The 17,951-nt window shown below is 39.6% G+C and overlaps 1 protein-coding gene across 7 annotated transcripts; it reads right to left on the reverse strand.

The window, feature by feature from the left end:
• Positions 1-1,822: 1,822 nt before the first annotated feature.
• LOC135248603 (uncharacterized) lies at positions 1,823-13,356 on the reverse strand. 7 transcript variants are annotated; one of them, XM_064323421.1, is made up of 9 exons: positions 13,132-13,350; positions 12,864-12,977; positions 12,276-12,381; positions 10,948-11,088; positions 8,821-8,902; positions 7,308-7,564; positions 5,756-6,058; positions 4,209-4,354; positions 1,823-3,776 (listed from the first exon to the last, which is right to left on the reverse strand). In XM_064323421.1, the coding sequence occupies exons 3-9, from the start codon at positions 12,334-12,336 to the stop codon at positions 3,414-3,416; spliced, it is 1,353 nt and encodes a 450-aa protein (XP_064179491.1). In that variant the 5' UTR covers positions 12,337-12,381; positions 12,864-12,977; positions 13,132-13,350; the 3' UTR covers positions 1,823-3,413. The 7 variants fall into 7 exon arrangements, with proteins under 7 accessions (XP_064179491.1, XP_064179492.1, XP_064179494.1 ...); XM_064323422.1 differs by having other exon boundaries at positions 12,864-12,890; positions 13,130-13,350; XM_064323424.1 differs by lacking the exon at positions 10,948-11,088 and having other exon boundaries at positions 13,132-13,356.
• Positions 13,357-17,951: the final 4,595 nt, after the last annotated feature.

The following is a 17,951-nucleotide window of genomic DNA, read 5'->3' on the forward strand; positions in this document are numbered from 1 at the left end:
GGCTCATATTTTTAATCTCACTATTCTCTCAGGTGTTATCCCTAAAGTATGGAAAGCTGCGCATGTGCTACCACTCCATAAGGGTGGTGATCCTAGAGACCTTAATAATCAGTGCCCTATTTCTAAACTGTCCTGCTTGGCTATGGTTCTAGAATCTCTCATCAACAAGCAGCTTAAAGCCTTTCTCACTAGGTACTCCATTCTGAGCAATCACCAATCACGATTCAGAGCTGATCGTAGTACTATTTCTTCTACAACTCTTGTGATAAGTGACATTGTGACCTTTTTAGATAATAGACCACATTGTGCTCTTCTTTTTGTGAACCTGTCTGAAGCATTGATACCCTCGATCAATCCACATTGTTGCATAGGCTATCCTCTATTGGATTGGATCTAACTGCCTGTAAATGGTTTGAAAACTACTATCTGACAGGTCTCAATGTATAGCTGCTAATGTATAACTTGTTCCAAGTTTCTCAATATAATTAATGGTGTCTCTCAAGGTTACATTTTAGGTCCTGTATTATTTACAATTTTTATAAATAATGTTGTTTCTCATGTAAAGAGTTGCAATCTACATCTTTATGCATGATGACACATCACTTTACTGTGCTTCTACTGTATCCCAAGCTGTTGAAAATCTGCAGCTCGGCTTCAATGCCTTGCAGAAGGCCCTCTCAGATCTCAAACTAGTATTAAATTCAGACAAAACTAAATACATATTATTTACCAGCTCTAAAAAGAAAGATTTTACTGAGCTACAGATATGCACACTCAATGGTGCCCATATTGAGAGTCTCACACTATAAATATCTGATGGAAACCTGACTTTTAAGACCCATATTGATAAATAAATTCAAAAACTACGAATGAGACTTGGTTTCCTTTACAGGAATAAATCTTGTTTCTCATTTTGCGGTAGAATTGTTGAGGCAACATTCCTTCAGTAGGATTGTTGAGGCAACATTCCTTCCCATATATTAAAGGTCTTCCTCCGGCTGTACTCTGCGAGAGCCTGATTGCATTCTGCGGTGTGAAAAGTAGCTGGTGCCAATACGTGTTTCAGAAGAGTATTGGCAGTAAGGTTCACACAAGAACGCGATTGCAGATGGAACATTCCAAAAAAGGGCGGGAACTGGATACGTGTCAGCTCATGCCGGGTGCCACATTTATTTTAAAAGAATATATAATTTGATTCCCAGTTCAAGCTTTCTTTCCTTTATTTTATTTACTTTTTTTTTTAAAAGGCCACGGTGTAGATTTGCATTCACATTTGTTTTAAACGTAAGGGTTGTGTCATGGTAGTGGTGTGTTTAAGGACTCTTGTCAGCTCTTTTTAACCAAGTAGGGTTGGCCTTAGCTAGTACATGGCCAGCAATAGTCCCGTACTGCAGATTTACAAGCTTCAAAAACACCTTCATGTGTCAGGTGAACTGCTCAGTCAGCACATTAGTTCAGAACTAATAACTTTTGGGGAAAATTGTAATCATTAGACATCCTACATTTGTGTGTAAAGTGCAAAGAACCTCATGCAGCTGTAATGCGTAATGTGCAGTGAAGGTGTGCACCTTTTCCATTACATGTGCTCCACTGAGTACTATTTGCACCTTTTCCTGCATAAATACCTTTACTTCTGTGCATATCGCCTATTGAGAGATTGTAAAGAAGCCGTTTAACTTCCAACAAATTTCTCTAGAACTGCAGAGCTATTTTCAGGGAAAAATAGTTTTCAACTTTTAACACAAGATCCCCAAAGAACATCTTTAGCATTAGAATGTAGCATATAGCCCTTAGACATAAGAAATTTAGACAGAACCCAGGCTCTGTAGTAAAAATATTTATTTACATCAAAATGTATTTAATGCCCAATCACTTTAAACATCAGAAAGGTTTCATAGAATCAGAATCAGATGATTTTGATACTCTGAATAATTAAGAATGTTATTCATTGGCCAAGTAAGCTTGCAGATATGTCTTGGGTTGGCTTATATAGATCCAATTAAAGAATACACAACAACCACACCAAAAAGCTTAAGAATAAGGGAAGTTGAAAAAGGGGGAATATTAAGTATAGAAAAATAAACTAAATTAGAATGCATTAAAATGAACATAATTATGTATATTCAGTTTTACAGTATCATCAGCATTGTACCAGTATTGACCGTTAACAAAAGTAACGGACACTCCAAAAGCCATTTAAAGGTCTTTCCTGGCAAGTAAAAAAAAAAAAAAAATGTAAAACTGGGCTAAAGGAACCTAAAGAGAAGGGGGAAAAAACCCCAAAGAAAATTCTTTTTTTAAAAGAAAGAATCCTTGTTAGCTTTGGTGCAAAAAAACTGCACAATAAACATGCTGAGTTTAGTTGCGTCATGTCTTAACCTTTCTGGTTTTATAGGTATTACTGAATAATTGAAAAAATATATATAGGTATTACTGAAAAAATAAAATTATATAGTGATATTTTTATTAATTCATATTGTGATATGAATATTAATCCAAATCGCCTACCCTTACAGCAAACAGTACGTTGTAAATCTTACGACTCAAGGTGAGTTTTTAAGAGTAGTTGATTGATAATATAATCTTTTGCTACAGAATCACAGTTTACCAATGACCTCAATATTCTGTCATATAGTTTAAACCTCTTTACAGTCACATTCCATTGTAATGTTTCCCTCAAGGAGGACGGCAATTTCTCCTTCAGTGGCAAGACACCATCACTGCCGTTGAGCTACAAAAATCCTGCAGTTTACACACATGGCTTGTGAGTACACAGCATTGGAGGGGAAAAAAAGTAGATACCAAAAACCACCCAACAAGGCACAGGACAACCACGTGCGGCCAGAATTGCCCCAGTGCAACTCGGCACTACTTAGTACACCACAGCCACCCCAGAAAACACTGCCCTCAGCAGGGAACAAACACCCCAGCATGGGGTTAAAAATGCAAATATCAAAATGTTTAAGAAACTTAACGGGACAAAAAAAATGGCAGTGAGAGCCTGTTCTGTTTTGTCTTGTTCCATGTCACTGGACATGATTATTTTGTGAAGAATCATCTACATATGAAGTGGTGGTGTGTGTGTGTATGGTTTTGTAGTTTCACTAAGTGATGCAGCTTGCATGTGTGTGATGACGTTCTGTGCAACTGTGAAGGTGAAGTTGCGCCGATCCAAGAAATGGTTTTCTAACTCGCCTGTATCATTTACAAGGTGTTGTAGGTTGTTGTTTTGGAGGTAGGTATTCATTGCAGTCGTGTACAAACTGAGCTTGTGAGTGCCTGTGGCCGCTTTGCAATTGATTACTCCAGTCGTAGAGGTATTGTAATTGCAGGTATACTGATGCATTTTACATTCTGTGCACTTGTTTTTCAGAGATTTGGTGTCAAATGTGGCCTGGTTTTTGTGGCACAGATCACGTGTGCCTTTGAGTGATAGAGACAGCAGTAACTTCTGCTTCAATAGCCAAGACATTTTCATTGCAGGTTCCTTCAGTGGGCATGGGATGGATGTTTTTTAAGGTATCGATTGGGGTGATCTTAGTGCTAGGTGTTATTGTTAAAAATGTTTCTCCCAAGAACTGTCTTGTTGTTAAATTAGAAAATCTGTAGGATTTCTGTAGCTCTACAGTGGTGATGGCTTTGTTCCATAAGGTCAGTTGTATGCTGCTTGTGCTGTCTGAGATCCAGCACTCTTTTGCTTCAAGGTCTCCTCCCCACTTGGTCACCTGAGATGTTGCTGGTTGGAGAGCAGAAACATGGGCATCAATTGAGGGAATCTGGAGGGAAAATAAGTGCACTCTTTAAGACTAAGAGAAACTTGCCACATTACATTTTTATATCCTTCTTTTTGGATTTTGGAAACTGGAGAAAATTACAGCAGCTGTATGTCAAGTTGTTACAGTACTCAGCAGATGTAGTCTGATATTTAAATATGAAGTTTAAGAGGCAAACGTGCTGTGATTGTTTTGTAGCAATGTGTTGGATTACATGTCAGTAATTTTGAAATATGGAAGTACAAGGTGATTTAGTAAACACATTAAGTGTTTTGGTATGAACTGTCAAGTCAATGGGTGTAGATATGTGTATGAGTATACAGATGGTAATTTAAAGTGTTGAAGTTTTAACAATACAGGACTGTGCATTGTGGTGACTGTCCGATCTGTTATATAGTATTTTCCAGTTCGTTTTCAAATGAGCTATGTACTTACTGGCTGTTTTGAAGGCATGGTCTTGATTTTGTCAATAGTGAATTTGGAGAAGTCATCAACAGTTTTCACAGGGAAGTCAACGCTGGTATTTGTCAGTATAGTTTCACGATTGCATATAATCTTAAAACTTGAAGGATCGTTGAAGCCTGAAAAGTGAATGGCATTGTCAAGATACAATACAAGTACATCTGAATTGCTGAGGCTTATTAATTACATCCAGATGTGGAAATAAATCACCATTTATTGGAAGAAGTTACAAAACATTGAATTTGTATTTGCATTTGTACAGAAACATATTGAACATACAATTATATAGCAGAAAAAAAAACAGTATTTGTTTAAACAAAACATCAATGTACAATATTAGTGTGAGAGTAATTGATATTACATATATTGCATCATCATAATGACATGGCAAATGAAAGGAATACATAGCATATAAAAGGTTTGCTGGTGCAGAGAATGTTACTCATGTGCAATCTTTTAATGGTCAATGGTATTATTAACAAATTATTTGCAATAAAAAAATAACCAGAACAAGTAGGGGTTACACTGAAGGAAGATGAATAACACAATATAGTAATATCTCAATTGCATTGTACTTAGTGCATACTACACTTGTTATAAGTTGGGCTATGAGTTCGTACTTACTTTTTAGCATGCAGTTCTTTTTACCAGCACCCCACTGAAACTTTCTGAAGCCGCATGTTAAGTAATTAACATTTTTATACCTTAAATGATGGGAACTAGTCATTAAATTACCATTAAAGAGTGTTGAAGTGCAGTACGTTAGTTAGCAGGAGGCGCTACATACACAGAGACATAAAGGTGGCATGTTATTAAAGTTCTGGGCCACATCTGAATCAGCTTACTTGCCTACTATTGTTTCCGTAATCAACCAATCACATGCGCACACAACCAGTGGAGCGAGCACCTTTTTAAACCAACAGTTGGATCTCTGCAGTGCTGCTTATTGCCTGCGCTGCTTCACTTGCTACTGTACAGAACTGCGCTCACCCTGCACAGCTACTGCACAGAGCTGCGCTCACCCTCCACAGCTACTGCACAGAACTGGCAAGCTACTGCACAGCGCGCTCACCTCACAGCTACTGCACAGAACTGCGCTCACCCTCCACAGCTACTGCACAGAGCTGCGCTCACCCTCCACAGCTACTGCACAGAACTGCGCTCACCCTCCACAGCTACTGCACAGAACTGCGCTCACCCTCCACAGCTACTGCACAGAACTGCGCTCACCCTCCACAACCCCAGCACCACCTGTTGTTTGGACCTGCTTCCAGGTACTGGGGGGGGGGGGGGGGGGTGCGTGCATTGAAGCAGATCCATTTAGACCAAAACCAAAAAAACTGTACTGACATATTCATTTAATTTTTTATCTACATACGTGAGTAGTCCTGAACGAACTTCAGTATCTTGTAGGTGGCATTTAAATCATGCTGCAAAAGAAAAAAAGTAGCATTCTGCAGAGCACAAAAAGTAGGCAAATGGTCATATCGGTCCTAGGATATTATGTAAAATAAACTTACTGTGTTCTTTGGTGATGTGCTCAAGTTCCACAGGTGTTTGGTTTGTAGACGCGTGCTGGAAGAGGGCATATCTATCTACATCAAAAATGACAGTGCGGTGGAAGCCCTCTCTACTTTGAAAAGTTGCAGTGAAGTATCTATGGCATTTTGCAGAGGTCATGATTCGCGACACTCTGTGAATATATCCAGCAATGGTGTCATCCGTGTTTTCTTTCTCCCTTTTCACAGGGAAGTCAATGCTGGTATCTGTCAGTATAGTTTCACGATTGCATATAATCTTAAAACTTGAAGGATCGTTGAAGCCTGAAAAGTGAATGGCATTGTCAAGATACAATACAAGTACATTTGAATTGCTGAGGCTTATTAATTACATCCAGATGCAGAAATAAATCACCATTTCTTTGAAGAAGTTACAAAACATTGAATTTGTATTTGCATTTGTAGAAACATACTGAACATACAATTATACAGCAGAAAGAAAACAGTATTTGTTTAAACAAAACATCAATGTACAATATTAGTGTGATAGTAATTGATATTACATATATTGCATTATTATAATGACATGGCAAATGAAAGGAATACACAGCACAGTAAAAGGTTTGCTGGTGCAGAGAATGTTACTCATGTGCAATCTTTCAATGGTATTATTAACAAATTATTTGCAATAAAAAAATAACCAGAACAAGTAGGGGGTTACACTGAAGGAAGATAAATAACACAATATAGTAATACCTCAATTGCATTGTACTTAGTGCATACTACACTTGTTATAAGTTGGGCTATGAGTTCGTACTTACTTTTTAGCATGCAGTTCTTTTTACCAGCACCCCACTGAAACTTTATGAAGCCGCATGTTAAGTAATTAACATTTTTATACCTTAAATGATTGGAACTAGTCATTAAATTACCATTAAAGAGTGTTGAAGTGCAGTACGTTAGTTAGCAGGAGGCACTACATACACAGAGACATAAAGGTGGCATGTTATTAAAGTTCTGGGCCACGTCTGAATCAGCTTACTTGCCTACTATTTTTCCGTAAACAACCAATCACATGCGCACACAACCAGTGGAGCGAGCGCCTTTTTAAACCAACAGTCAGATCTCTGCAGTGCTGCTTATTGCCTGCGCTGCTTCACTTGCTACTGTACAGAACTGCGCTCACCCTGCACAGCTACTGCACAGAGCTGCGCTCACCCTGCACATCTACTGCACAGAACTGCGCTCACCCTCCACAGCTACTGCACAGAACTGCGCTCACCCTCCACAACCCCAGCACCACCTGTTGTTTGGACCTGCTTCCAGGTACTGGGGGGGGGGGGGGGGGGGTGCGTGCATTGAAGCAGATCCATTTAGACCAAAACCAAAAAAACTGTACTGACATATTCATTACATTTTTTATCTAAATACGTGAGTAGTCCTGAACGAACTTCAGTATCTTGTAGGTGGCATTTAAATCATGCTGCAAAAAAAAAAAAGTAGCATTCTGCAGAGCACAAAAAGTAGGCAAATGGTCATATCGCTCCTAGGATATTATGTAAAATAAACTTACTGTGTTCTTTGGTGATGCGCTCAAGTTCCACAGGTGTTTGGTTTGTAGACGCGTGCTGGAAGCGGGCATATCTATCTACATCAAAAATGACAGTGCGGTGGAAGCCCTCACGACTTTGAAAAGTTGCAGTGAAGTATCTATGGCGTTTTGCAGAGGTCATGATTCGCGACACTCGGTGAATATATCCAGCAATGGTGTCATCCGTGTTTTCTTTCTCCCTTTTCTGAGGTGCAGTTGTCATATCGGTGCATGGTGCACTGCAAAATATAAAACATTGGAGCATGAAATTAGTTCGCAGAAATCTAAGGATTAAATTCAAATCACTATATCAACAAGCATAGCTGTTTTTTTATTGTTAAAGAAAATGGCAGAAATGCAAGGTGTTCAGTATTGTGTTGTTCAAGCTGTACAAAAACATACTAAGAGTTTTTGGGGGCTCAACGTTTAAAATGTCATTTTTAATTTTCTCCTTTGATCTTTCAGCTCTCTGAATGTGTAGGTTTAAAATGAAGTTAAATGACCCATAGTTTAGTTAGTTAAGTCTACCTAAGTGTGCACTGCAATATGGCCTTGTGTGGATTTTTCACTGCATGCCTGGAAAAAATCTAGTTGACACTGCGTAAAATGCTTCATGAACAATGAAAGAATAAAATTGGGCCTGTCATGTTGATCAGGGAAATTCTCAAATCTAAAACGTGTCCAAGTAATTGTTTGACAATCAACAAAATAATGAAGCAAGCTTTTGAGCAATAGTAAATTTAATTGATAATTTGTCTTGTAAATGATAATGCTGTCCCTAAAAACAATGAGTACATGTTGATGTAATGCAATACAAATGTGTGCAATTCATATTTAAAGTTATTTAAATTAGTAAATAAATGAAATCTAAGTGAACCATTATTTGAGCATCAAATAATGTAGTTTGTTAAAGATACAAGTTTAACAGAAAAATACTTCTGAATTTAAACAGGTAATTCTGGAGACAGATGATCACAATCACACATACAGCATGCTATTTGTTTTCTATGCAACAATACAATTTATGGGAATCAGACTTGGGTCAAATACGTATTTGTTTTGGATTCAAATACTTTTCTGTACTTTATTGATTTTGCCTGGTATAATTGAGACTGCCAGTATGACCAGAAGTAGGGTTTGCACTTTTTAAGAGTATTTCAGTGGTTCCAATACACCAGGCAAGATCAGTAAAGCGTAGAAAAGTATTTGAATCCAAAACAAATATGTATTTGACCCAGGTTTGATGGGAAAACATAATGTTAAAATAGCAAGTTGCATACACATTGTGAAACTTTTGAATGAATTAGGATATAGAGTTGTGAGTTTCAATTATTTATCTAAAAAAAAAAAAAGCTAATTTAAGGAATTTACATGTAGTTTTACTTCAGAGCTTTACTACAGAACATGACTTGGTTTGCATGCACCCACGCCCCACGCCCCAGACCGCACTGCCTTGTGAGTCAGCACTCAAAATAAAAATAAAAAAACATCTTACCAAGAGCGTTTTGTTGCTCTCTGTCCTCCTCTGTTCATCCCTACTTGGGGACATGTAGAGGGAGAAGCTGGCTCTATTACACCTAAAAACACATTATTGTGGGTCATTAAGCCATGGTTGCCCATCACATAAATCCACCCCATGTGATAAGCTTTAAGTCTGTGTACACAAAGACTAGTGTTTCATATCAGTCCATTCTTGCACCAACTAAAAGAAAAAGTAAATGATATTGAACCAGGGTCCTCCATCCACACTATATCTTAGGACGGCTGCGGCCGGGGCCGGGGGGGCGGTGTTCTGGTCGGAAAGGATACAGCAGTGTAACATGCCATTAGTAAACCAGGATGAAGTGATTTTATTCATTATTATTAAAATATTGTCCTTGGCAATGTATAAATAAAGCACTACTCATAAGCTGATGTCCTTTAGGGCTGTCAACACTGGTCAAAAATTACGTTCGAATATAATAAATAAATAAATAAATAAATAAATAAATAAAACAAGTTCCAATATATATCACAAGTGTTAATTTTGAATTACATGTCAGAATCTGACCAACTTTCCGGCTGTGTTAATTGCGCGTTATGTCCACAAGATGGCAACCCAATACAACGAGAAAGGTAACTGCCAAATTTATATTTTATTGGAACATAAACATGAACGCAGACAGGTCTAAAAAGAACGTTAACATGAACATTAGAGATAGCTTTTAATATCTACATAGAGTTCACTTTTATCATCAGGTGTTGACATTAGTGGTACGAGAGTACGCATGCACAGCAAAAATATAACAATGCGTGGCAATTTTATGCCATAACGAAACGCGTACCTAAAAATGGATGGGCACCGAAAAATGGATACAATAAAATTGTCGCGCATTTTAATCTTTTAGCCGTGCATGCATAGGCTACTTGCGTACCACATGTCAACCCCAGTTTGTAATGCTTTTTTTAAAAATAGCATTAAGGCACACAATTTCGAAAAATATGACCAAAGGTTTTTTTCATTCTGGTGGATAATTTTCGAATAAAGTACTATGCTATCAAAAGTTAAAGGTATACTTTCTTGGACATTTTGGAGAGGGACCTAAGATTAGCATAGCTTTAACTTTATATATTATTTGCCAAACACCAGACAGTCCACTTGCGAAGAGGCCAGGGCCAATCTCCTTTTTATTCACTTACTTCACTATATTCTCAGCGGAGGAAAAGACGCGACCTAATCGGACTAAGAATGAAGTGAATGTGTGCGTAATACAACATAGCAATTTTAGGCATTTTAGCGCCTTACGTTTTCAACAGAGGAGGCGCTAAAATGCGAGATTTATTTTTGTTTTAACAAAACCCAACTTGAAAGGAAGACAGCCACAATACAGATGCGCTGTATTTTTTTCCCTTTCACATTACTATACAAATTTTCTCGAAAGTAATTTTTTGTTTACAATTCAAATAGCATTCCAATATCGAACCATCGTTTGACAGCCCTAATGTCCTCATCCAACCCTTCAAACACAGCAAAGGAAAGGGACAAAATGACAAATGTTACACATTATACAGTGAGCTCCATAATATTTGGGACAATTTTTTTTTCTTCTTTTGGCTCTGAACTCTACAATTTTAGATTTGTACTCAAACAATTCTTATGGGGTTAAAATGCACTCACAACTCTTATTCACGGGTATTTTTATGTTTTGTATTCACCATGTAGAAATAAGAGCACTTTCTTTGATTAGTCCCCTCACTTCAGGGTATTATAATGTTTGGGACAAATGGCATCCCATGTGGTTCTGATTAGTAAGGTATGTTCAATTGCTTCCTTAGTGCAGGTACAAGAGAGCTTTCAGTATCTAGTTTTTATTCTAGCCTTCGGAGTCAGTTATTCTCATGAAATGGGGGAAACTATTTATAAAATGTACAGTCATTTCTACATGGTGAAACCAAAATGTATAAATACCTTTAAAATAAAAGCTGAGAATGTGAAATGTAACCACAAATTAATTGTTTGATTACAAATCAAAAATTGTGGAGTACAGTGTCAAATCAAGAAAAATCTTTGTCCCAAACACACTACAGTATGTATATACTATATATAAATTATACAATGTATAAATTATATATACCACTATACCATTAACAATGTTAGCAGTGATGTTTATGGTGTTAGAAACATCATGTCCAAAATTGCACTCATGGAAAATTGGTGAAACGGTGATTCCTTTCTTATTCTCTATGTTGGAAGAAAGATGATGTCCAGGTCCAGGAGGCTTCTCTGCAAAATCAGTTTAAAAAGAGACTCAGATTTATGGCTCAGACTTTACACAAAGAAAAACTATCAATTTTTACAGTTTTCATGAAATTAGTCATTAATATACCAGAAGCTCTTGTCCAGAGTGACTTACACATGTTCTTTGTCATTGTATCACCCCAGTTTAGTAAGCAACAGCGCCATACCTTGCTAACAGACCAGCTAAGTAAAGTTCTCTTATGCCATGACAGAACCATAATAGACTACATTTACATAGTCAAACAGCTAACATCTATTTTTTTTAAATCACAATGCGTGCAATACCAATCCTAAAGGAACTACATTAAATTTTGGTATTTAGCAGGTGATTGCACTTTTACATGGAAAGAACACAAGTAACGCTCTTCCATTACATCCGGGGAGAGAGCAAGGTGCAATTTTGACTATTAAACCAATTTGCCCCTTTTTCTCTTCACTCTGGACTTTAACCATTTTATTGCCCACACAGCTGTGTCAAATAACACAGGCAGGTGACAGGCAGCTGGAAAGACCATATAAAGCTGGCAGTATATTCAGTAAGAAGAAAGAACTTCAGGATTGAGAACCACCGGCGAACATGTCCACAAACTGTTGTCAGTATACTCAGTGAGAACACCGCACCGTTTAAAGTCACTCCACGCCGCTGGGGCGTGAATAATTACGAGGCAGCTATTAAACGGGGCTGGAATCTTGCCCAAACCTCCGTCTTGCAGCTACGCCATGGATGTATAAAGAGAAGGGCTATGCGAGATCACAACACAAAACAAAAAGTTAAGTGTTTAAAGTGGCTTTAGTTTATCTAGCTATGCAAAAGAAGAAAAAAGGCGAGTTTTTCTGTTAGTTTTGGTGTCCGGGCATAAATATTTTTCTGGGTAAAGGCACGTCTTCACGGCACAGAAACATTGTGTGTAAAATTCCCAGATGAGTAGCACCTTTACCTGCTAGCGTAGAGGTTCTTAATGCCAGAGAGCAGTTAGATGAATGTCTGGCAGCAGTAGATAATCTTGCTCTCAGGGTTCAGAGGCTTGCTGCCCATTATTTCAGCACACCCCAGTCAATGCACAAACATACAAACCCGTATTCACACAAACATCCACATCACAGGTTTTTGAAGTTTTACAGTTCCCTGCGACCAAAATCTAAACCCTTACATGAGGAATCAATCAACTCACCAGGATCTCTGACTCCATGTGTTCTGTTGGTTGGGCTGGAATCTGAGTCACACTTGCTCATGGTATTGCTGACATAACAGAAACTTTAAAAAAATAAATAAATAAACTGGAAAAGAGGGGGAGAGAAAACAAGGGAAATGAATTAATGCCCAAGAAAACGTGCACTGTGGGTTTTCTCTGACAGCAGTGGGCAGCCGTGTTGCTGGATTGCCTTTGCATTCAAATAGCCTACCGTCACCTCAAAAACGCAAATCCCCAACTCTGTGTCCAAAAACACTGTTCACAAAAGAGATAAACATCTGAGATAAACAAAGTCAACAGCACAGGCCTGTAGAAAATATGCCTACATTTTTACTGTAAAATTGTGAAGGTAAGCAATTGTAAACAGCTAATATGTAAATAGGAATTGTATTATTTACAGTTAAACATACATTTAGGCTAACTCGTGCTAACCTATAGCCAACATTCTGCTATCGTATGCTAAACACGTTGTTACTGTTATTTATATGGTAAAGTTCCGGCAACTCAGTTGCCAGTATTTAACCTAAAAATGTACAACTTTTACAGGGTGAATTAAAGCATACATACCTCGCGGAATGAATTATTATTGGATGCACATGCGCCGAAAAAAAGTACGCAGATGATCCCCATTTTCTGGGCTAAAATACAGCCCGCAGCGCCATCCGACAAACATTTTATAGGCTACATTCCCGCGAATTCAAATATATTCAAATATCGCGCGCAGTCACTTGTAGATAAGAGAAGTTTAGATAAATATGGTAAAGTTCTTCCAACCCAGTTGCCAGTATTTAACGATAAAAATTGCCATTTTGAACGTAAATGAACGCATACATACCTCGCGGAATGAATTATTACTGGATGCACCCGCCGCCGAAAAATATGCAGCCGATCCTTGTTTCATCCGACAAACATTTTATACATTCCCTTAAAAGGTACGCAGGTCATTCAAATATCCCGCGCAGTCAGTTGCAGATAAGACGAGTTTTTTTTTCGAACGGCGACGACAACAGCGCCTTACCTTCTTCTTCTTCTCTCGGTTAAACTGGCGAATTGAGACCAACTTAAAGGTGCATACCGCCACCTATTGTACAAGAGTGTTTAACATCATATCATTTCACCCTATTACTTACATTCTACACACCAACCTTGTGTTTTTTTAAAAAGGTAAAGAGTGCCTTCCTGGCAACTCTTACCCCCTCTCCCTCTCTTTATGTTCCAGGAATCCCAACCAGATCCCATTCCCCTCCCACCTCTCTGACTTTTTCATGCAACCTTTCTCTTTCCGCTTCATACAATGCATTAAAATAATGTTCTAAGTTTTCTGTAACTCCACAGTTCACACACTTGTCACTCTTACTTTCCCCCAGCACAAAGTGCCATTTAATGCTGTGTGATCCAATCTGCTTCTTGTTATGATGATTTCTTCCCTTCTGATCCTTCCTTTATAGTACTCTGACCAACTTTTGTATTTTGTGATACCCCCTTCTTTTCCGGTCTTCCTCCCAACTTTTCTGCCATATCTCCATTCCTTTCTTCTTAATCACTGCTTTTCCTTCTCTTCTGCCAAGTGGTACTGGCACGGTTATTTCCTTTTGTAAGGCCCTTTTTGCTCGTTCGTCTGCACGCTCATTCCCTTTCAACCCCTCATGTGCTGGTACCCAACAGAACTGCACATCTACACCACCTCTGTGAAGTCTTAGCAAACTAAGGTAAAGTTCAATGAGTAAGTCTTCTATGACAGATTTTATTGACTAAATGCTTTTCATGACGGCTGTTGAGTCTGTGCATATCACCACCCTATCTGGTCTGACCTCTTCAACCCATCCTCGGCTCTGGGCACCTGTCCGGAGCTCTAGCCCAAGTTTGCTGAGCACCCACCCCCCTCGACCCGGGGCTCCAGCCCTAGACCAGCTAGACCAGCTGGGCACCCCCGCCTCCTGCCACTATTGACTTTCCATAACAAACCGGTGCCTGCCCGCGGCAGATGGGTTCCCCCTCTGAGTCCAGTTCTGCTCAAGGTTTCTTCCTGCTATCAGTCAGGGAGTTTTTCCTTGTCACTGTTGCCCTAGGCTTACTCTTTGGGGGCCGGTTCTCTGTAAAGCTGCTTTGTGACAAAACTCCTTTGTTAAAAGTGCTATACAAATAAATAAATTGATTGATTGTAACCCAATAATGGCTGCCACTATCTCTGCTGTATATACTGATAACTGATCGGACAGTCTTTTGGAGATAGATATTTTGAACTCAGGGATATATACACCAATTCCCACACACTCCTGTTTGTTCTTAGAACCATCTGTATATATTTTGAGATAACTGTGATAACTATTCCTCTGATATAATTCTGTTTTAACTCCCACTTCATTTTCTCCCCATTCTCTTTTATTTTTCATAATACTCATGTCTAGCTTTATCTCTGGAAAAAGCCAAGGGGGCACGTTACTAACTGGGGTGAACCTGGTGAACTCTAAGGCCTCCATTCCATATGCCCTCGCTCTTTCTTCCCTAGTCCATCTAAACCTATATCCTTTGAATATTTCCCAACATATTCCCAACAATCCTGCAGCGTCTTCTTCGCAGGGTTTTCCTCCCCACTTCCTTTTAACCCAACCCAATATGCAAGTGAAAGTTTCTCTCTCCTTAACTCCAGCGGTGTCTCTCCTGCTTCTATTAGTATTGCATTAATGGGTGTTGACTTAATAGCCCCTATACATAATCATAATGCTCTATACTGTAGTCAGTCCACTTTTTGTAATTTTGTGAAAATAATGGAGATATGTGATTAGTTAAGCTACTATGCTAATTAACAGACAAGCCCAGTATACTGGTAGAAAAGTACTAGCAGTCAAGACTGCGTTAATGAACCAATGTCAAACATACCTTACGTATGTACGTGAATTAAAACGTCACCTGAAATTCTTAATGCATCGCAAAACACGAGCTGCAGTGTCAAGCGTTGCAGCGAGGGGCATTATAGCAGATAACAAGATGAAGCCATCTTCTTTGATTTGTGCCTTTTCCTTCTCAGTCTTTTGCCACTGTCCTGGATTGCCCCCTGGAGGACGTGGGTTTATAACCTCCACAAGAACATGACAGCGCGCATTGAGAGTGCAACCGCGCCATGCATTTGCAGTGCATCGGCCTGGCGTTGTCATTTGCGCTCGCATACTTGCGTAGGGTATGTTTCAGGCCATAACCTGTTGGTTAAAATGTATATTGAATTACCAGTTTGGAGAATTATACAGCTCTAACTGTGTGCGTGCCAGCCAGGAGATCCAATCCTGCCCATAAGAAAGCATGGCAAACAAGCACACGTTTGTTAAAGGCCTACTGCAAATGCACAGGATGTGGACTTACATGCTATAACTGACAAAACTGACCTTGCATATCAGTACAAGCATGTGGATATCAAGAAAATGCATATTTTCAAGGTAATGGACCATGTATGAACTGTTAACGACCTCAAGATTCCCTCGTTTAGTTTAAACGACTTCTTCTCAGTACCACATTCCATTGTGATGTTTCCCTCAAGAAACACGTCCATTTTGGTTTTTTTGTCGTGCATGTCCCATTTTCTGCATTTCACCTTGACTCCATCATTGTTTACACGTTCAATCATATGTCTCTCAGGACAGACATGCAGCCTCTTCACATTTGCCCCAATCACCTCACCTACAACTGTCTCTGCCTGAGCTTCTGGTGCAGCCACCAAGCTGCTGCGATTATCAATCTGCCCTGACCCACTGCCTGCAGTTACACAGCCACCTTCATGCACATTTTTTCCACTCTGGTATTCCACCGACTCTGTGCCTATGTAATTTTTTTTTATCCTTAAAAATTAAAGATTTTTGTAAAACCACGGTAAGTTTATTTCGGTATTTGGCTCGTGTTGGCTAGTAGTATTATAGAAGAGTACTCCACCACGGAACAAATCGGGATATATAAACCATAGTCTGGGACATAGTCTCGGAAGCCAAGGGAAAAGGATATAGCCTACATATGGGTGAATTATTTTGTTCTTTTAGAAACAAAGGTCTAATGTTAATTTATTTTTGTCACACAATATATAGGCAACTGTAGGAGCATATCCACCGACTCCCGCTGACTTTTCTCTGCAGTGCAAAGATGATCGTAGATGAAAGGCAAAAGCGCGTCTGTGTAAATTGATCATGATTAATTCTATACCAGGTATGCCTTATGAATAGGCCTACCTGTAAAAGTGATATGTTCATCCACCTTGATTTGCTGTTGGATAGTCTTAAATTTAACCAAGAATATCATTATTGGTTTTACATAGGTGTGAGCTAAAGGAAGAGGATGTAGATCATTTGGCTATGTTTGTTCATTATGAGCTACCGTACCTGTATGTGTGTTAATGGCTAGGCCAATCAACGTGCTCTAGTTCCCTGTAGGTCGGTCATGCAAGTAGACTCTCAACGTCAGCTTTGTTCACATGGGTTTTATCTCCATAATAAACTGGCGGTTTGTTCGAAGTCAGTGTGATCATTGACTCACACACAAACGAACTAATTTCTACAGGGTATGCAGTCAGAAAAGCCATATACTCAGTTGGCTCCACTACGTATAAATTTAATTTTTTGCAAATTGGATTAGTATTATGGACAGGCCCTATACTTAATTACCATCGTGATGGGAATAGACAGGTGAAACGACATCGATATTGCTTGTATGCACATGGTGGAGTCTTAAATATTAACATCCCTGTAACCGTGGTTTTTACTAGTTTTAGTACTGATGTTCACCGATATGCACCTGTGACCCTGACCAGGAATAAGTAGGTTAGATAATGGATGGATAGGACCGATGAGTGTCTTGGTGGACTAAATACCTAATATGGCCTTCTGCTGCTCCTTGTTGTAAGAGAATATATTGCAATCATTAGGCTACATTAAAGCTATAGCCAGTAAAGGTTACCAACCAAAAGTCAGGACACCTCAACAACAATCAATCACGTTTATTTTTCTATAGAACTCCAAGGTACCCCACGGCACTGAACAGTGGAAAACAATTAGCAAAATACACATAAGGACCAGTTTATGCTGGAGGCGGAGCGAACAGAGAACATCCTGGTGGAGCAGCCCACTCCACAGGAAGCTTTTCGTCCTTCGGTCAGGGCGGCCGACTGCGAGGAGGAGGAGGAGGTCCGTTTGGCTCGGCCATCTCCTCGCGAGCGGCGACCAAAGGGACGGGAGGGCCGCTGCTACCGCCGCGACGAACCGGGCCACCAGGCACGCGACTGTCCAGCCCTGGCGCCCAAACCTCGAGCCCCCCAGCCGGTGGGAACCCTTGGCCTGGACCTTCTGACCCGGGTGCCAGTGTCAACGTGTCAGGGCCCACCATCTGCCTCTCCAGCCCGGCAGGCACAGGACGACGGCCCAAAGAGCCCGCCGCCAAGCAGCTACAGCCCAGCTACGCGGCAGCAATCCTTGCTGCTGCAAAATGGCAAATCTTGCAGTCTTCCAATCCATGCTCTCTTTCTCTGGCATCAACTGGTCTGGTTCTGTGGAGTCTACTTCACGGTTGGCAAGCTGTGGTACCAGACTCCACTTTTTGCTGCTTGTGGACTTGTAGGAACATTTACAGTGACATGTATGGTGGTAGAATCTGTTGCAAAAGTGCACTGATTGAAAACGG

Source organism: Anguilla rostrata, chromosome 2, assembly GCF_018555375.3.
Source record: "Anguilla rostrata isolate EN2019 chromosome 2, ASM1855537v3, whole genome shotgun sequence".
Classification (NCBI taxonomy): domain Eukaryota; kingdom Metazoa; phylum Chordata; class Actinopteri; order Anguilliformes; family Anguillidae; genus Anguilla; species Anguilla rostrata.